At 41.0% G+C, this 21307-nt stretch overlaps 1 protein-coding gene across 1 annotated transcript in view; it reads right to left on the bottom strand.

Annotated features, from left to right (window-relative positions):
- Nucleotides 1-20594, bottom strand: part of Brd7 (bromodomain containing 7) — a 54641-nt gene extending 34047 nt beyond the window's left edge. Inside the window, exons 1-4 of the mRNA XM_045141863.1 lie at nucleotides 20489-20594; nucleotides 19984-20192; nucleotides 567-696; nucleotides 197-254 (exon numbers count right to left, since the gene is read on the bottom strand). Of these exons, the coding sequence (XP_044997798.1) occupies nucleotides 197-254; nucleotides 567-696; nucleotides 19984-20192; nucleotides 20489-20537 (446 nt within the window). The 5' untranslated portion in view covers nucleotides 20538-20594. The remainder of the gene's footprint in view (nucleotides 1-196; nucleotides 255-566; nucleotides 697-19983; nucleotides 20193-20488) is intronic.
- Between the last annotated feature and the right edge of the window lie 713 nt (nucleotides 20595-21307).

The following is a 21307-nucleotide window of genomic DNA, read 5'->3' on the forward strand; positions in this document are numbered from 1 at the left end:
GCTAAAACAAATCAAGCAAAAACTTCTGTAAGTCAGCCTTTTAGAGAACTTCTATTTCCAGGCACAATATTGACCTTCCACTTTAAAATCAAGTATATCTGGAATTAGGCCACAAAAAGGGATTTTAGGTAAACAAAAATAGGCATGATTTGGATTCTCTATGTTTACTTTTACAGAAATACTGAAAAACATTTACCTTTGCAACTGTCTCATCAGTTGATTCAAAGCTTCTTGAAGGGGCGTCTGTTCTATTTCTAAGGCAAGGACAGAAAAAGTGTGTTAAAAAGGAATATTCTAGCATTTCAGCTTTCTATCTATATGATTCATCTGTTACTAAAAATATCATAAAGAAATTCCACTTATCTTGAACATGCATTGAAAGTTAAGGAAATAAATTCAAAATTGAAACTAATCTAGAGTTCTCATGCAGCAAGAGAAACAAGAGAACTTAAGGGAAAAAGAATTCTACTACCAAGTCTTTAACTTAAGAAGCCCATTCAGTCACTTTCCCTGGCTATAAGAATTTCATCCTCCTTATTCAGGACAGATAGTTCAATTATTCCAACCTTCTTGTTTGGCTAAAGAGCTTGTGAGTGGCTTCTCAGGAGGTAAGTCTAATCTTATAGGGACATGACACTGGAGGTCTTTTTCTGCCTCATTGTCCATACGGTCTCGATCTCGCTTCTTTTTATCCTCCTAAATAGGCAAAAGGAAACAATTTAGAACAAGCCTTTATTAAATGCTTTGTTGATAACTTCTATATATATAGACAATATATCATGAACATAATCCCATCCCACCAAGAATGAACATCTTTTTTTGAGGTAGGGTCTCACTCTAGCTGAGCCTGGCCTAGAACTCACTCTGTAGCTCAGGGTAGCCTTGAACCCATGGCAATCCTGCCTCAGCCTCCTAAATTCTGGGGTTAAAGGCATGTGCCACCACACCAGGTTAGATCCAACATCTCTTTAAATTTTTTTAAAATTTATTTGCAAGCAGAGAGTGAGAGAGGGAAAAAGAGTGATAAAATATCATGCACTAGAGCCTCCTGCCACTGCCAACAAACTCGAGATGCAGGTGCCACTCTATATATCTGGTTTTACGTGGGTTCAGGGGAACCATAGGCAAGCACCTTCAACTGCTGAGCTATCTTCCCCAGCCCAACATCTTTAAATATATAAGTCATTTTAGTTTAATTAAAAAAAAGGCACCACGGGGGTGGGGTGGTGGTGATTATAAATTAGTTAAGTTAGTATGTTTTGCTGCCATCTTCTGAAAAAAAGAGAGAATAACATGTCCATTGTTTAAAAAGTGCTCTTGTTGGGCATGGTGGGGCACACCTTTAATCCCAGCACTCAGGAGGCAGAGGTAGGAGGATCGCCATGAGTTCAAGGCCACCCTGAGACTACATAGTGATTTGCAGGTCATCCTGAGGTAGACTAAGACCCTACCTTGCAAAAGCAAAAAAAAAAAAAAAAAAAAAAAGTGCTCCTATAACCAACTAGAAAACTACTACTGCTCACAAAAGGAATATAGCATACCTTGGAAAAAAAAATCTGACAGACGCCTACAACCTTCTGGGAAAAGTTATGAAACCCTGAAGACAATCAATAGCAGCAGCAGAAGACAATAGCAGGAAGCAAGAAGACAGACCATGTTCATGAAGAGAAAGTCAGTTCTCTGAGTAATCAAATTCATTGTAAAACCAATCAAAAGTACACAGCAGGATTGCTCATGAGATCTGATAATCAATTATACAGTTTATCTTGAAGAATGAATAATTAGAACAGTTATGAAAAAGGTCATGATAAGATAATATGGGGCTGAGATTATAATTCATTTGTAGAGAATTTGCCTAGCTGCAAGAGACCCAGCTAGGTTTATCTCCAGAACGGCAAGTAATCAAACTAAAGATAGTTTGTCAACAGAGATTAAGTATTTGAATAAAGTGATGGTAACTATGACAATGTGGGGTGGACATAGGATTAGACAAGCTGACCAATAGAACTGATTAAAAATCCCAGAAACTGACCCATGCATATAACAATGTCTTAGTGTATCATGGAGGTATCACTATAAATAACAACAAGAAGAAAAAAGGTAGTTGGGCTGGAGAGATGGCTTAGCAATTAAGGCATTTGCCTGCAAAGCCAAGGACCCCAGTTCGATTCTCCAGGACCCACGTAAGCCAGATGCAGAAGGGGACACATGCATCTGGAGTTCATTTGCAGTGTCTGGAGGCCTTGGCACGTTCACTCTCTCCCCTCCCTCCCTCTCTTTGCCTCTTTCTCTCTCAAATAAATAAATTACAAAGCAAAACTTTAGAACTTTAGCTAAAAGCAAATAATTGAGATCCATGAGTAGGAAAAAAAAATTCCTAAATAAGATACAAATAGAATATATTTTAAAGTACAAATGATAAATTTGACATTAAATTTATAAATTTTTGTTCCTCAACAAAACCAATAAGCCAAGCTAAAGTATCTAGCCATAGACTTAAAACACATACTAATAAAAGGGCTAAGAAAGAATACATATAGGACATTGTACAAATTCATGTAAAGAAAGAATCTAAAAGAAAATGGATAAAGGATATCACAGATAATCCACAAGAGAAGTGTAACAACTTGCCCAAGCTTCCTGAACCCCAAGAATTTATAAACTTAAAAAGTAGAAGGCATTTGGTCTCTGGTTTGTAAATAAAGTTGAATGTCTAAATGTGTAGAGAAATGGGGCTCTCATTCCTTGGTGATGGAGTAGATATAATAGCACTCCCTTGCAAAGCTTTCAGAAGTCTTTACCCTTTTTCTCAGTTATTCCTTTCTATAAAGTTTAGAGAAATTTCAGAACACAGTATATATGGAAACATGTATTATTACAATAACCAGGTGGGGTGGCTCATGCCTATAATCTCAGTACTTGAGAGACCAAGGCAGGAGGAGTTCTTCAAGTTTAAGGCCAGCTAGACAACAGTAAGACCCTGTCTCAGAAAACCAAATCAAAATCCAAACAAGAATATTATGATAGCACTGCTTGGAAACTAACATCTTTACATAACAATAACTTTGCTGAATTTTTGCTGCATACTTATGAGTAATATTCAGAAACACAATGTCCACAGAAAAGTTATAGAATCAACTATTACAAAATTAGCTATGAAAGAAAATGTAAAGGCAAATGTTTTTTTAAATTAATTAATTTATTTATTTGAGAGCGACAGACACAGAGAGAAAGACAGAGAGAGAGGGAGAGAGAGAGAATGGGCGCACCAGGGCTTCCAAGGGCAAATGTTCTTTACAGATGTATGCAAAACTACTAAAATTATTTATTAAAAAATATGTTCAGGGGCTGGAGGGATGGCTTAGTAGTTAAGGCGTTTGCCTGCAAAGCCAAGGACCCAGCTTTGATTCTCCAGGACCCACATTAACCAGATGCACTAGGGGGCACATGTGTCTGGAGTTTGTCTGCAGTGGCCTGAGGCCCTGTTACTCCCATTTTCTCTCTCTCTCCCCCCAACCTCTGTCAAATAAATAAATAAAAATAAAATATAAAAAAATGTGTTCAGGTTGTACACCATTTTTCAAATATTCAGAATAGTGATTCTGTCTGGATGAGAGGAACTGGTTTCTAGAAAGGTACACAAGAGGCCTCATCTGTGTCTGTAATCACATTTTGTTAAAAACTAAACACCAGGCAGTGTTATTGAGATCAGCTAAAACTGTATGGCTGCTATCCAGGTGGCAGTTTTAATTTCTGTACTTTGCATTATTATTTGTGGCAAGACCAACAGACTGGCCTTTTATTTTTTAATGTGAGGGGAAGGGAGAGAGGGAGAACTGGCGCACCAGGGCCTCCAGCCATTTTAATCAAACTCCAGACATATGTGTTGCCTTGTGTGCATGTGCAACCTTGCATGCCTGGCTTATGTGGGATCTGGAGAGTTGAACATGGCTCCTTAGGCTTCACAGGCAAGTACCTTGCCCAATAAGCCATCTCTTCCGTTGCCAGGCTAGTCTTGAATGAGCATGCTTCAATGGTTTTTCTGCTTTAACCTTCTGAGTAGCTGGGGCTATAGGCAAGTGCCACCAAGTACAACTCTTATGCTCCTCCCCCACCATATTTTTGGAGACAGTCTGGACTTAAACTTGTGATCTTCTTGACAGCCTCACTAGGATTATAGCTTTGTACTACCAAATGTATTCTGCATTTTCCAAAATTAAGTTCTGAAGCTAAAACTGTCAAAAATGTCCATTTTAGCTGCTGAGCATGGTGATACATGCCTTTAATCCCAGCACTCAGGAGGAAGAGGTAGGAGAATAATTATGAGTTTGAGGCTACCCTGAGACTACATTGTAAATTCCAGGTCAGCCTGGGCTAGCGTGAGACCCTATCTTGAAAAGCAAAAACCAAAACAAAGTAAGAGTCCACATTATGCTCTTAAGTGCCAAGATTCCTAATACCTTATTATCACATACAAAAAAATTTTCTGGGCCTATACCCTTCTTCTTATGCTAGATATTTAGAACAGTGTTTCTTAGAGCATAGTCAGTAGACCAGGAGCATGGGGGAATGTCTAGGACTCTGTCATAAATGCAAACTCCAAGGCTCTGTACTATGCACCAGGATCCTCGTTGGCCTTGTTAAACACAAATGGCTGGACTATGCTCCCAGAATTAATGACCAACAGGTATGGAGTGGATCAAAGAATGTGTATCTTGAGCTTCTGGTATAGGGATCACACAAAGACTCACTAACAAGAGTTCTGGACTCTTGTTTTCAGAATTCTGAGCACCCGATACAGAATACCTGGTTGGTTTTAAAGCTCCAGTGAGCAATGCTTTAAAACTGCATTCACTTGGGCTGGAAAGATGGCTTAGTGGTTAAGCGCTTGCCTGTGAAGCCTGAGGATCCCAGTTTGAGGCTTGATTCTCCAGGACCCACGTTAGCCAGATGCACAAGGGGGCGCATGCGTCTGGAGTTCGTTTGAAGTGGCTGGAAGCCCTGGAGCGCCCATTCTCTCTCTCTTCCTCTCTTTCTCTCTCCCTCTCTCTTGCTCCCACTCTCAAATAAATAAAGATAAAACAAAAACAAAAAATTTAAAAACTGTATTCACAGTGTACTTGATCTCCACTCCTATTATGTTGACTGGTGTCTACTTTCTTACAGCCTTACCTCATACTCTATGGAAGGAATGCTTAATTCTTTAGTCCAAAACAACAACAACAACAACTGGTATGAATGTTGTGTAGGCTGTCAGGTTAAGAACATAAGTACCATGGAAAAATACCTCCAGAGATAGCTCTGTATTAAATATGAAATGGTAAGAAAGGACAGCATCAAAGACAATGTACACTCTGTACTCCCCCAGGTATGGAATTAGGACAGATGCCAATGACAAAAGGCGGGAACTTCTTTGTAAATGGCCAAAGTAACTACTTAACCTTAAGGTCTATATTATCTGTTAAAACTACTGAACTGTGTGCTAGGTCACATGAAAACTGCCACTGGCAATACATAAAATGATGTGACTGTGTCCCAGGAAATTCTGTTTACAAAACCAGGTAGTATTGTCTAGTTTGCTGATCTATGTCTAGAGGACCAGTTTCATCCTTAAAATACTATGGCCAATGGCAATGTACTTACTCTCAACACCCTTCTTTACCACTACACAATGGATATGTAAGAGTTGATTATTACTTATCTCAGCCAGTGAGATTTTGTGTCAAACAGTAATGAAATAGAAAAGTTGATAATACACCCAAAAAATGATAATGTCTCTGAACAACCTCTATTTTACTAACTTCACTAGTCTATGGTCTATACCATGTATAGCAAAACAATAAAGCTTTCTGGATAAAAGTCCAAAAAAGGTAAAAAGAATACAAAAACTTAGTTTACTATTACCCTAAACTAGTGGAGATTTACTACAACATATTACTATAAGATAAGAAGCATGACATCTAGTTTCTAGTTCAGCATCAAGACTTTGAACACTGTCCAGGGTTTTAGTATGCTCCTCACCTATCCACAAGAGGCCTTATCTCCACTGGTATTCTCTACCTAGGATTCTCATCCTAACTTCATAATCTTCTTTATATCATAACAAGTTAGCATAGTTCTGGTTAATAGTTTGTGTATTTTGTTAATTATGTAACAGAAAACTAAACAAAAATACTAGTGATATTCAGCTTTATGTACTTGAGGAGGAAAAGGTAAAAGAACTGTAAGATCATGGATAAGATATAACTTTTTGGAGTCTGATTTTCATATCTTTAAAAAAAGATGTATTAGGTCTTCAGTCCTGGCTTGAGGCCTTGCTTCAGCCCTGGACTGGAGTCCATGCTTTCACTCTTTCTTCTGTCTTTCCTTAATCCTCACTCCCCATCAGGCTCGAACCCTTTCAGCCGGCAGGCTCCGGCAAGTGGCGCCCAAACGTGTGGCCTGAAGATGGGGATACAGTGAAGGACACCGCTAGATTGAAAAGGAGCGCACTCGGAAAAAGAAAAAAGGGAGCGGTGAGTAATGTAAGTAAAAATGGGACAAGGTAGTAGTCTATGCTTTTTGTTCATATGCTGAAAAATATGTTGCGTACTCGGGGAACTAAAGTTAGTCTACAACAACTCAGTAACTTTTTGGAATTTATAGAAAAAGTCTGTCCTTGGTTCCCAGAAGGAGGAATTATCGATTTAAAAATCTGGCAAAGGGTAGGGACTGAGCTTCAAGATTATTATAATACCCACAGGCCAAGTAAAGAACCAGTGGAAACTTTTAACTTGTGGGCTTTAGTTAGAGATAGTTTAGATCCTAGACATGAAAGAGATAAAGTTAAATCAGGTACAATTAAAGACAAAGGACTGCTTCCCAGCGTGGACTTAGAAAATGAAATTAAGCCTTCCGTTTCACATATGAGCTCATTCAGGCCTTCCAGGTCCTTTAGCATTGGGAAATGATATGGCAGATAAAGCCACACAGATCATAGGTATATCTCAATCGGAATTAGCTCAAAGATCTCATAATTTACATCATCAAAATAGTCAAAGTTTAAGAAAGCAATTTCAAATTACTAGAGAAGCTGCTAAGCAAATTGTGCGACAATGTAATACCTGTCCTGAATATCATTCAATTCCTCAGTATGGAATAAACCCTGGAGGATTAAAACCAAATCATCTGTGGCAGATGGATGTAACTCATATTCCTGAATTTGGAAAATTAAGATATGTTCATGTATCCATTGATACTTACTCAGGATTTCTGATGGCTACAGCACAGACTGGGGAAGCTACTAAACACGTCATAGCACATTGCATCAAATGTTTTGCTGTAGCAGGTATGCCATTAATTATAAAGACAGATTATGGTACAGGTTACAGTAGCCAATCTTTTCAGTGCTTTTGTACTCAATTATCAATTGTTCATAAAACAGACATACCTTATAACCCTCAGGACAAGGAATTATTGAACGTGCTCATGGAGTTTTAAAAATCAATTACAAAAAATAAAAAAGGGGGAGTTATATCCTTGGTCACCACAGAATTCTTTAAATCATGTACTCTCTATTTTAAATTTTTTAAATGTGGATGCATCTGGTCATTCTGCTGCAGACAGATTATGGCATCTTAGAACATTGGACACTTATGCTCAGGACAGATGGAAGGACTCCATTGATGGACAATGGCATGGCCCCGACCCAGTATTAATATGGGGAAGAGGGTATGTTTGTGTTTTCCCACAGGACACTGACAATGTCAGGTGGCTACCAGAGAGGTTGGTCCGGTTTGCAGGGACTGAACATCAGAAGAATGATGCCTCTGCTCCTGATGATGTGGATTCAACTCCCGATGATCCACAGTGAGCTGTATTGGGCTTATTTTCCTGACCCATCCATCTTACATCCAGCAACTTGGGAAGATAGAGAAACTATAGTTTTGGTATGAGGGACTGCTTACATCATGTGTAACATCTCTGGAACTAAAAGGCATATTAAGGACTGGTCAGGAAATCCTGGAGCAGAAGGGAGTGGCAAGTGGAACAATGACTGGACTGGTGGACTCTCTGCTGGACTTTGGTGGTCTGATGAGGGCTTTCAACAGACTTACTTATGGAAAGTTGCTGCCGCCATGGGGGGAGTGAGCATCACCTCCCCCAGGAGTGACAGTTCTTCCCTCCCAAATGGAAGGGTCATGGCTTGTGTTACTCCGCCCTATGCTATGTTAATGGGAGACATAAATATTACATGGGCTGAGGAAATGCTCAATGTTACATGTAACAATTGTACTTTGTCTAATTGTGTTTCAGAATTGTCCTCTGATAGAGTTAGGATTTTTAAGCAACCAGCATTTGTCATGATTCCTGTTAATGTAACTAGACCTTGGTATTCTGACAAGGGAATACAGGTGTTACAGGAAGTAAAGAATACTTTAAGTAGACCAAAAAGAGTGATAGGATTAGTAATTGCAGGCATCCTAGCTTTTATTACATTGTTAGCTACTGCTACTACTGCAGCTGTTGCTTGTCACAAGAAGTTCAAACTGCACATTTTGTTAATGATTTATCCAAAAATGTTTCTATTTCTCTAGGAACTCAAGTAAATATAGATAGAAAACTGGAAGCAAAAATTGATGCTCTGTATGATGAGGTTACATATTTGGGTGAGGAGATACTAGGGTTGAAAGTTAGAACTCATTTCGAGTGTCATGTAGATTTTCAATGGATCTGTGTTACTTCTAAAAAATATAATGACAGTCAACAGCATTGGGAAAAGATAAAAATGCATCTAAGAGGTATTTGGCATAATGATAATGTTTCCTTAGACCTGATTCAGTTACATTCAGAGAGTTTGTCTTTGCAAAATAATCATCTTACTTTTGATGTAGCTAAAGCTGCTGATGACTTAATATCTGTTTTTAAGTCTGTCTTGCCTGGATGGAATTCTCTCACTTCTTGGATAGGAAGCTTTGCTGCTACAGGTGTTTGTCTTGCTTATTCTGTGTCTGCTGCCCATACTCGTTAAATGCCTATTGAGATCCATTATGGATATCCGTGCAGAAATACATAGGATACAGCTACAGACCCAACCTCAGTTTCCTGAGACATTATCTTAAAGCCCCTGCAGAGACTGGTAGTCAAAGACGGGTAAGATTCTCTCGAGTTAGGCCAACCTAAGACAGGGCATGAATGATGGAATTCATGTACCAATGATGGGTAAGGCCTAAATATCGTAGAGGACGACCTAAGACAGGCAGTCTTTCTGCACTGAGGCCTGGTGGGGCCCGGTTCATAAAAATAATAAATAAAAAAGGAGGAATTGTTGGGAGCCATTTTGGCTGGACTTGTATCCATAGCCCTGGGCTTCTGGCCGCAGGAGATTAGCAAAACTATAGCAGCCTTCCTGCAAGTAAGATTGTGTATCTTCAGTGTAGGGAAGCTGTCTGGCAGCAAGACATTAGCATAACCATAACAGCCTACCTGTAAGCAAGATTAGGTATCTTCAGCCATTTGGCTGGCCCTCTGTACTGAGAAATGATTGAAATGCAAAAACTCTGTAACGGGAAGGTTTTTTGATAAGGAACTTGTAAAGCTCATAAAATCGTTGTCCATGGAAAAACTGTTTGTAAAAAGATATAAAAAGGAATGCTGAGAAATAAACCATGTCTTCAGCCCTGGCTTGAGGCCTTGCTTCAGCCCTGGACTGGAGTCCATGCTTTCAAAAAAAAAAAAAAAAAAGATGTATTAGTACACTAGAGGACTGTTCATAGGATTAAGTAAGGTAGTATGTGTGACATTTTAGCATGCAACCTAGTACATGGGTATTCATTCATTAAACAAGGCTCTCTGTGGACATCTAGTGGTATATTAAACAAACGTGGTCCTACTATGATGGAGCCTTAGTGTAGCAGAGGGACTTCATTCAAACTACAAACACACTGTATTTACTTTATACTAGATTCTAATTTGTTCATGATTTGCTGGCAACTCATCAATCTGTAATACTTTTGAAGCACATTTTTCTCAAATTATTTACTATTATAAGTGCTTAATGTACTGAATTATTGTATACATTAGTACATATATGTGTGTATATGTGTATGTATGTATGTGTATGTATGTATGTATGTATGTATATGTCTTATTCAGCTCTCTTCCTCAAGTACAATGCCTAATATGTAGTATTTCCTACATACACATTTACAGAAATAAATGTGAGTACAAGAAATAGGAGCATGAATGTATGCACATCAACAGCTTAAGCCCATTAATATGTACTATCCTACAGACTGGTTTCTTCTGAAGTATACAAATATTAAATTATGAGTCCAACACATAAAACAATTTCAAAATTTCCCTTATAAAGCTGATTTCAGGGCTGGAGAGATGGCTTAGCAGTTAAGGTGTCTGCCTGCAAAGCCAAAGGATCCTGGTTCGATTCTCCAGGGCCCACAAAACCAGATGCACAAGGGGTGCATACATCTGGAGTTCGTTTACAGTGACTGGAGGCCCTGGTGCACCCATTATTGCTCTGTCTATGCCTCTTTCTCTCTCAAATAAATAAATAAAAAAACTTTTTTTTTTTTAAAGTTGACTTCAGAATCTAATTAAAAAAATCAGTTTTGGGCTGGAGAGATAACTTATGTCCCCAGGTTCCAATCCTCAGTACCCACAGATGCACAAGCACAAGGTGGCTCATGTGCCTAGAGTTCATTTGTAGTGGTTAGAGGCCCTGGCATACCCATTCTCATTCTCTAACAAATAAATAAAAAAAAATTAAAAAATTAGTTTCATTGCTTTGCAGCTATATCTTCTTTTTGGCTCTAAGCTGAAACCACATTGGCCACATAGATTTATTACTGTTAAGTTTGCCTTAGATTCCTAAGGTAGATTGAGAAACATTTTCTCCTGGGCTCAAGTCCTTTACTTAGACCATGAGTAGGATTAATAGGCCATGAAGATTATTCATCTGATTCCAGGGCCCAACTCTGTTTCTCTCTATCAATCAATCAACACTTGGGCCCAGTACAATCAGGCCAGATAACAGCTATCTGAACATAAGAATAAACTGCCTTCCTTCAAGAAGCAATACAGCTCATATTCCCTTTGCTAGAGCCTTTCCTTGTTTTCATCATGAAGATGACTTCTGGAAAGATGGCACTGTGAGAGGACAGGGAGGACTTTCTGTCAAGCTAGGTCAGCCACTGCAGACCTGAGATGCTAGGCCTGGCAGAGACTGTACTAAATCAATCAGTTGTTTTGACAGAATTCCCATTTTGTTCAATATAGTGTTCAATATATATTCACTGCTCTTCTCATCTCCTGGTAAGCTACCTTATATTCTGTGCTTATTAATTCTGTTACACAGTGTGATATTAACACTCCCTGTCTCATGGAATTATTTTTAGGAGTTCTAACAGTACATATGCATATAAACTTAGAAAAGTGAATGGAATTTAGTAAGCACTCAAATGTTGTTTTTGTGTGTGTGCATTGTCTTTGGAACATAGTATGTTGCTTTACTAGAAAAAGTATGTTTGAATGAAGTAATTGGACCTCTTATCAAATAATGTGATGCTTTCAAAGTAGTTTTCCTAACACAGTATTTTACTTTCTTCAGTGTTTGTTAGATATTACTAACAGGTTAGTATCACAGAAACTTAGCTTTTATCAGTATCATCCTTCCTCTCAAGTGTGGGGATTATAGGCATGTTGTGACATTCATGAAGCCTTTTGAGGCCAGAATGTGAGTTAAGTATTCTAATACAAACTTCATGAGCATCTGAGTCTCATTCTTACCTATAAAGGAAGGTAACATGAGTTAACAATTAAATTTCTGGGTATACATTCAAACAAACTGAGAGTCTAAAATTTTTTTTGTATAACACATGTCCATAGCATAGCAGCACTGCTGCAGTCAGGTTTACATTGCTGGCAGAAATCACCTGACCAAGGGCAGCTTGTGGGAAAAAAGGTTTATTTTGGCTTACAGACTCGAGGAGATGCTCCACCATGGCAGGGGGAAAGGACAGCATGAGCAGAGGGTGGATAATAGCAACAGGAGAGTGTGCCAAACACTGGCAAGGGGAAACTGGCTATAACACCCATAAGCCCAACCCCAACAACACTACTTCCAGGAGGCTTTAATTTCTAAGTGCCATCAACCGGGGAGACTAGCAGTCAGAAGACCGAAGTTTATGGGGGGACACCTGAATCAAAACACCAAATACACTATTCTTTTCTGTTTGTTTTGACGGTAGAGTCTCATGCTAGTCCAGGCTGACCTGCAACTCACTGGGTGGTCCAGGCTAAGCAGCCCTATTCATAATAGCTCAAAGGGGGAAGCAAACCAGATGTCTAACAAACAAAAGCACAGACGAACAAAATGTCCATTCAATGGACTACCACATAGCCTTAAAAAGAAATTTGAACACATGCTATAACAGATGAACTTTGAAGACATTAGTCAAGTGAAGTAAGCCCATCAAAAAAGGATTAATACTGCAGGAGTCCACTTATATAAGATATCCAGAATAGTCCAATTCATAGACAAAGAAAGTAGGATGGTGAATGTAAGGGGTCGAGAGGAAGGGGGAATTGTCTAATAAATAAGAAAAAGATCTAGAAATGGACTGTACAACCTAAACGTACTATGAACTACACACTTAAAAATGGTTAAGGCAGTTGGGTGTGGTGGTGCACACTTTAATGCCAGGACTTGAGAGGTAGAAGTAGGAGGATCACTGTGAGTTTGAGGACACCCTGAAACTTGATAGTGAATTCCAGGTTAGCCTGGGCTAGTGCGAGACCTCCTAGGTATGATTCTCAGCACCATTAAAGAAAAAAAAAGATGACCAAATTTCATGAGTATAGTGAGAAGATAATATAAAGCACTCAGCACAGAACCTAGATTTGTTGTATGTGCTTACTAAGTGGAGGTTGTTATTTTGAAAGATGTGCAGGTTTATTTATTTTTCCTCTTTCTAAACTAGTGCTGGGGACAGAACCCAAGAACTACAAATACTAGGCAAGCACTCTTCCACTGAGTTACACACCTGGCCCTTTAGGTGCTTTTCTTCAATCAATGATTAGATACATACATGGGTGTGGTCACCTTACTTAAATCATTTATAAACACTTAATTTCAAAAACAAATCATCATTTTATAAATATAATTGCTCACACAAAACTTTATCTAGTGTATCTTAGTCTTGCTTAACTCTTCTCTTGTAAATACATTACTTAATCTTAAGAGTTTTGTACTTTTGTGCTGCTAGGGGTCAAACTCAGGGTTCCTGCATGCGCTAGGCAAATGGCGGCCACAAAGCTACACTTCTAGCCTCAGCAGAAGCATTTTTTTATGACTTGTTACTGTATCTTTTATATGCAATATATGACTTGTAAAGTCAAATCCTTAGGAAAGGGTGATGGTATGCAGTAAGAACTATTCCAGCATGTAAATTCTTTGCTAACTGCTCAGTATCCAAATATTTAAGGAAAAGAACTTTTACATATTTTTTATTGGCATTGTATCTAAGTAGGATCTGGTTAAAGTGAGGCAAACTGTACCCTTAATGCTTTGGCTAACACTGACTACTACTGTTGTATGGGGAGAAATACTGCTGATCCTACCTACTGAGACCTATTAAGCTGTCAGACCCTTCCTGTTCAAAACAAGAAAATCATGTAACTCAGACACCTTTAAAAGTTCACATGGCTTTGTCTTGTGCTTATACTTTCCCCAAACTACCTACTATTCCTCCCGAGTCTCAGATTTCCTGAACAGGGAACCATACCCCTACTCAACTCACCTCAATTAAAAGAAAATCTCCCATTCTCTTAGTGGTGGAGTGGCCATGTGATCAAGTCTTGACTGTATGCCTCTTACAAGGCCCTTCATCTACCCTCCTGCATGGAACCCATCAGCCTCTCAGCATCACATATGGCTTCTTTCTAGGCCCATGATATCTCACCACTGACCCGTCAAGAAGACACTAGCTGGACTGGGGAGATGGCTCAGCGGTCAAGGGCACTTTCTTGCAAAGCCTGCTGGCCTAGGTTCAATTTCCAAGCTGCTCATATGAGCTGGATGCAAAAGCAGCAGGAGCACCTGGCATTTGCGGCAGCAAGAGGCCCTGGCATGCTCACACATATATGCACATCCCCACACACATGCAAACAAACAAAAAAAATGTTCAAAAAAGGCAACAGGCCGGGGAGATGGCTCAGTGGTCATAGGCACTTGCTTGGAAAGCCTGCTAGCTTGGGTTCAATTCCCCAGTACCCATGTAAAGCCAGACACATAAAGTGGAGTTTACAGTCAAGAGGCCCAAGCACACCCATTCATATTCTCTTTTTTCCCCTCTAATAAATAAGTAAACATTTAAAAGAGAGAGAGACAAGTGAGATCCAGAAAAAAGATCAGAGAAGTGATTTAACACTTCCTTTCTGGGACCTGGGGGAGGACTCAGTAGATAAAGGGCATGCAATACAAGCTTGAGAACTCCAGACCCCATGTAAAAGCTTGAAGCCATGGTAGGTGTTTCAGTCAGGTTTGCATTGCTGGCAGAAAACACCCAACCAAGATCATCTTGTGGGAGAAATGGGTTTATTTTGGCTTAAAGAATCGGGGAGTTCCATGATGGCAGGAGGAAACAACGGTATGAGCAGAGGGTGGACATCACCTCTTGGCCAACATCAGACAGAAAACAGCAACAGGAGAGTGTGCCAAACACTGGCAAGGGGAAGATGGCTGTAATACCTAGAATATCATCTTCAGCAATACACTGCCTCCAGGAGGTTTCAATTATCAAATTGCCACCAGCTGGAGAACCTAATGTTCACAATATATACGTTTATGGGAGGCACCTGACTCAAACCACATTCCTCCCCTGGCCCCCATAAACTGATAACCATACATGATAGAAAATACAATGCATTCAATCCAACTTTAAAAGTCCCCATAGCTTTTATCAATCCCAATGATGTTCAAATATCCCCATAGTCCATCTTTTAACTGAGCCATTAAATACCAAAAAAAAAAAAAAAACCACCAACCCCCCCATAATGGTACAGAATAAACATTCACACTGCAAAAGATGGCACTGGGCACAGCAAAGAAACATAAGATTTAAAACAAGCAGGTCAAAAATCACACAACTCTAACCAGTGACAAGTCTCAAAGTCTAACCAGTGGCCAGTCTCTGGCATTCCAATTCCGCCACTCCAGCTAGGCTACTCACAGTCCCAGAAAACTTCATCTGGTGCCAGCAGCTCTCCTTGGTAGCTATCCCATAGTCCTGACATTTCAACTGGGTCTCCAACACAACCCATCCTAATGGCTCCATCAGGCCTATACGCAGGTAATTCAACAAGCCTGCTTCACATTGCTCATGGCCACTTCCAAAATACAAAACCATGTTGCGAATTCAATGATACTCTTTCCTGCATTTGCTATACTCCATAATACCAGGTGGGCTGCTAACTTGTTAATTCAGGGGGGAATAAAGCAGACTTTGAAGAACAGGGCATTCCTTCAACACTGAGGCCCCTTCAATCTTCCTGTTGTCCCACTGCTGTTCAGCTGGTCCAAACTCAATGGGTGCTAAGAAGATGCCCCAAATGGCTACAGATATACTGGCAGCCAGGCTAAATTGCTGGCCCAGGAAGGGGAAGAATCTTCAAGGTACAGATTTCTCACTAAAATGATTCTCATGTAGTCACTGGACCCCAAGGCTGATAAACTGTCTAGGCACAAAGAATTTAATCAGCTCTTTTGAATTGCATGTTTAAATACAAATACACAAATAAAGAATGCTTTTAACATAAAAGAAACCAAGCAAGGGGGGGGGAGGAGCTAAAGCCAAACCAAAAAACAAAAAACCTGAGGGAAGGGGGACTGGGGAAATGGATTAGAGGTTACAGCAATTGCCTGTGAAGCCTAAGGACCCAGGCTTGATTCCCCAGAACCACGTAAGCCAGATACACAAGGGGGCACATGTGTCTGGAGTTCGTATGCAGTGGTTAGAGGCCCTGGTGTGCCCATTCTCTCATAAATAAGTAAATAGAAAATACTGTATATAAAACCAAGAACAGAATGATATTAAGAACAATCCACAAACAAGTTCTTAGAAAGTAAAAAATAAGGTCTTGAAAAAAAATTATTACCGAGGTCAGGTTTAGAGATCTTGAAAGAAAAAGAAAGAAAGAAAAAAACCCAAGAAAGACGAGAAAAACAAGATGTCCAACATCTAACTAGCAGAGGGGTTGCAGAAGAGAAAGATATAGCTGGTAACGTGGCTCACTGGGTACAATGTTTGGCTAGTACGGAAGTCCTGAGTTCCATATCCATCATAAACTGGGCATGGTGGCAAACCATTCAGGAGGCCCAGATTAGATTTAGACTTGGCTACATAGTGAGTTCAAGGTTAGCCTGGGATACATGAGGCCCTATCTCAAAATAGAAAAAGAATATTCAGGGAAGGAAAAGATCGCAGAACTACTTTAACCAAACATCTCAGAACTGAAGACCCAAGTATCATATCCACTGTGAAATATGTTAGAATCCCAAGGACAAAGGGGCAAGATGCTAAAAACTCCAAGAATGCAAATACTGGTCATAAACCAAGGACTAAAATTAAGAATGGCAACTTGAACAGCAGAAAGCAATGCTTTTAAAATTCTGAGAGACACAATTTTCATCTTAAAATTCCATACTGACTCAAACCATCCATCTTTATGGAGATTCAATGTAAAAATTATCAAACACAGAACTGGCAAAAATTTACTTACACATCCTTTTCTTAGGATTCTAAGCTATGTGTGGTGGTACATGTCTACAATCCCAACACTGGAGAGGTTGAGGCAGGATGACTGTAAGTAGCTGGGCTACTTATCTTCAGTTCCAGACCAGCTTGGGCCACATATAGCAAGAATCTGTCTCAAAACAAATACCATTTTCTAGAGCTAACACTCAGTGGAACAGAATGAGGAATAAATAAGATAACAGAGAAGACATGGAACCGAGATGATAGACAAAGAGAGCCCCAGAAGGCCCAGAGAACAAATAAGAGATAGAGACAGATGGATGACTCAAAACAAAAAAGGAAGCCACCTGAAAAACAAATGAGTTTTACAAAATATTTATTTAGGAAGCATTAAGATATAAGCTGATGAAAACAATTAATTAGTTAGCCAAGATTAAATCTCGGGCTGGAGAGATGGTTTAGTGGTTAAGGCACTTGCCTGCAGAGCCAAAGGACCCAGGTCCCATTCCCTAGGACCCACATAAGCCAGATGCACAAGGTGGCACATGTGTCTGGAGTTCGTTTGCAGTGGCTGGAGGCCCTGGTGCACCCATTCTCTATCTGCTTCTTTCTCTCTCTCTTGAATAAATAAATAAGTAAAATTTTTAAAAAATAAGATTAAATCTGTATTTGTATAGTCTATCTCCAACAAACAGTAGTTTAAAATAACCACTGAAGCCGGATGTGGTGGTGCACGCCTTTAATCCCAGCATTCGGGAGGCAGAGGTAGGAGGATCGCAGTGAGTTCAAGGCCACCCTGAGACAAATAGTTAATTCCAGGTCAGCCTGGGCTAGAGTGAGACCCTACCTCGAAAATTAAAAAAAAAAAAAAAAAAAAAAAAAAATATATATATATATATATATATATATATATATATAATAAAATAACCACTGAATGTTGACTTAGCCAGTAACTGGGATACACCTTTATACTATAAAGATACAGGAACAGAAACTGGGGGTATGGAGTAGTTTAAAATGCTACTTTGAATTTTCACCATTTGTCAGTAAAAGTTTTAAACTTATAAATCATTAAGCAGTAAAATAGATCTAAATTTAGAAATAAAGATAAATGGGGCTGGAGAGATGGTTTAGTGTTCATAGTACTTGCTCGCAAAGCCAAAGGACTCAGGTTCGATTCCTCAGGACTAATGTAAACGAGATGCACAAGGTGGCACATGCATCTAGAGTTCGTTTGCAGTGGCTAGAGCCCCTGGAGTGCTCATTCTCTCTCAAATAAATAAGAACATATGGGTTTCTTAAAAAAAAAAAAAAAAAAGATAAATATCCAAAGAAAAGAATTTTAAAAATGTTTCCTAAGTAAAATTTCACAGAGTAACAAGGAACTATTTTTGTGTTAAAACACTGTGGACTTTTGACTTCAAAAAACTACATTAATGAATTCATTTTATTACTAATAAAATTGTGAAAACTGATTATAAACCTAAATGAAGGATTAGAGTGAGGAAGAATTCAAATTATGGTCACTTCTATACCACTGGAAGTAAAAGTAACGTTGTGTCTCTACTGTTCTTGTAATTTAGGAAGGAAGTGGAAGCATCAGACAGTCTCTACATTGTCACAATCTCATCAAAGACAATACAGGCTGGGACAGAAAGGAATATAAGAAATATCAAAGAAAAAATCTCTAAGGCTTAGTAGGCCACCTATGTGTTTAATGGTGTGGCCCAGGACACTCCTATTGTATATACAAGCAAAACTTACATAACCAAACTATGGGGCTGGAGAGATGGCTAAGAGGTCAAGGTGCTTGTCTGTTCTTGCCAGGTTCTATTCCCCAGTACTCACATAAGCCAGATGCACAAGGTGGTACATGCCTCTGGAGTTTGTTTACAGTGGCTAGAGGTCATGGTGCATCCATTCTCTCTATATATATCTGCCTCTTTCTCTCCCTCAAATAAACAAAATACTAAACTACAAACAAACAAAAAACTATGGAAAGATTTATTTTCAAAATACAGTGACTGTCACGTAGTAGCTTGTAATTATTTGGGAAATGCAGAATTCTAGGACAATTTCAGATACGGGCTCACTGTTGGGAGAGAAAGTTAAGTGCTACAATTATTATTTTGCCTACTTAGCAAATCAAGACATCATCTACTAATTCTTTTTTATTAAATACAAATGGATATCAAAGTGCTCATATTTATTCCTGGTGTTTATGGCCATTAAAAGACTCTAACATGTAATTTTCTTCTCTTCAGTAGACTCAAACCTGATTTCTTTGGACAGGTTTTAGTTTGTAGGCCAGGTACAGGATCCTCCTGCCTCAAATGCTTAGTTCTGGGGTCATTATAGGCATGTATCATACCTTGCAGGACAAACTATGTTTTAAATGAGGAGTTATTCATTACCCATTATTATAAAATGCTTATTTCAGATCACATGAAGGCCAATAAGAGATTTCTAAACTTTTGAAACTACCTTTTAAAAATATCTATTTTAGGGCTGGAGAGATGGCATAGCGGTTAAGCGCTTGCCTGTGAAGCCTAAGGACCCTGGTTCGAGGCTCGGTTCCCCAGGTCCCACGTTAGCCAGATGCACAAGGGGGCGCACGCATCTGGAGTTTGTCTGCAGTGGCTGGAAGCCCTGGCGCGCCCATTCTCTCTCTCTCCCTCTATCTGTCTTTCTCTCTATGTCTGTCGCTCTCAAATAAATAAATAAAAAAATGAACAACAAAAAAAAACTTAAAAATATCTATTTTATTCATTTATTTATTTGAGAAAGAGGGAAAGAGAGGGGGTGAGTGGGAGGGGGAGAATGAGCACACCAGGGCCTCCAGCCACTGCAAAGGAACACCAGAAGCATGCGCCCCCTTGTGCATCTGGCTTACGTGGCTCCTGGAGAATAGAACCGGGATCCTTTGGCTTTGCAGGCAAACGCCTTAACTGCTAAGCCATCTCTCCAGCCCCTGAGACTACTTTTGACAAACCTCAACCAGGAAGAGACTTTCCAGATGTTTTCCCCTCCCTGCCAATTAAAAGGATTCTTGGAACCAGGGTTGCTCACAAGTGCTTAACAGAATAATCACAGTTTTGTTTTTTTTAAAAACTGTCTTGCTCCTCCTCAGAGCAAGCCAGACTTTCCAGGAGCTTGAGGACCTCACTGACCAGACAGATGGGGGATGAGCAGGTCATGACGGGATGATCAAGAGCCACGCAGCCACCTTTACCTTGACTCTTCTCCGTTTTCTCCCCTTCTCTTCCCCGGGAGCCTGCTTCTCGCTCTTCTTCCTCTTTTTCCTCTTTCTGTCCTTGTGCTTGTCATGATCGCTTCTGTCTTCGAAGAGACTGGAGTCGTGCCCGGAGCTGCCGGTGGAGAGCTCGGTGACCTCGCTGCCTCCCACCTTCAGCACCAACTTGAGGGGCTTCTCCACGTACTCTGAAACGAGACGGGCCGGGCTTCCAGGAGGGCGCCCGCACACCCGCAGAGTGACGCTCCCTCCCGAACCGAACGCCCCGGGCCTCTCCGGGGCCTCCTCCCAGCTCGCCCACGGACACCCACGGGAGCCGGCCGGCCCACTTCGAACGCCGCCCGGCCGGGGGACGTCTCTCTGCGGGTCCCGGCCGACGGGGCCAGGGTGCGGAGCGACCCGCTCGGGCGCCGACGGTGGCCTGGACAGCACGCGAGCCCGCGCGGAGCGGCCGCTGCCCGCCCCCCGCCTCCCGCCTCCTCACCCTCGTAGAAGTGTTTGTCCGACTTGTGTTTCTTGTGCTTCTTGCCCATATCCGATCGGGCCCCGGTGCCCGCCCCCCGCGCCAGGCCCAGGCCGTGCGGCGCCGCTTCCGGTCCGGGCCAGGCGAGCGGAGGGCGGGAGCGGGGCCCGCGAGACCCCGCGCCGCGAGGCAGGGGGACGGCGCGCCCTGCGGCGCGAGGCCCCCCGGCACCTCACGAGAAGACCGCGGCGCGAGACGGGGCTCGAGGCGCGACGGCGGGCTGGCGGGACGGCGAGAGGGAACCCCCCACCTCCGGCGCGTGCGTGCGCGCGCGCGCGCGCGTGCGGGAAAGAGGGTCCACCGGGCGCGCGGAGTAAGAGTGACTGTGGGTGGCGACCCCTGGCGGCCGGAGGTGCTTCTGGCGGCGCGCGGGGGCGGGGTGGGAAGGAAACCAGACAGGGCTTGGGGGCGTGTCCTATCGCTCTGACTCCCTCCCTCCACCCTCTCCCTTTCTTACTATCTCCCTAACCTTTCTTCTCTTGGTCCTTCCTTGCTCTCCCTTTTTCTTTTTCTCTCTTTCCCGCCTATTATGACCTCCCCTTTTCCACTTTCCCTGTCTCCTGTTTCTTTTCTGTAACAAATTTTAAAATATTTTATCTTATTTATTTGAGAGAGAGAGAGAGAAAGAGAGACAGAGACAGACAGACAGACAGACAGGGGAAGAGAGAGAAAGAATGGGTGCTCCAGGGTCTGCAGCCACTGCAAGCGAACTCCAGACATATACACCATCTTGTGCAGCTGGCTTACATGGATCCTGGGGAATTGAACCTAGGTCCTTTG

Source organism: Jaculus jaculus, chromosome 1 (genome assembly GCF_020740685.1).
Source record: "Jaculus jaculus isolate mJacJac1 chromosome 1, mJacJac1.mat.Y.cur, whole genome shotgun sequence".
In the NCBI taxonomy this organism is placed as follows: Eukaryota; Metazoa; Chordata; class Mammalia; order Rodentia; family Dipodidae; genus Jaculus; species Jaculus jaculus.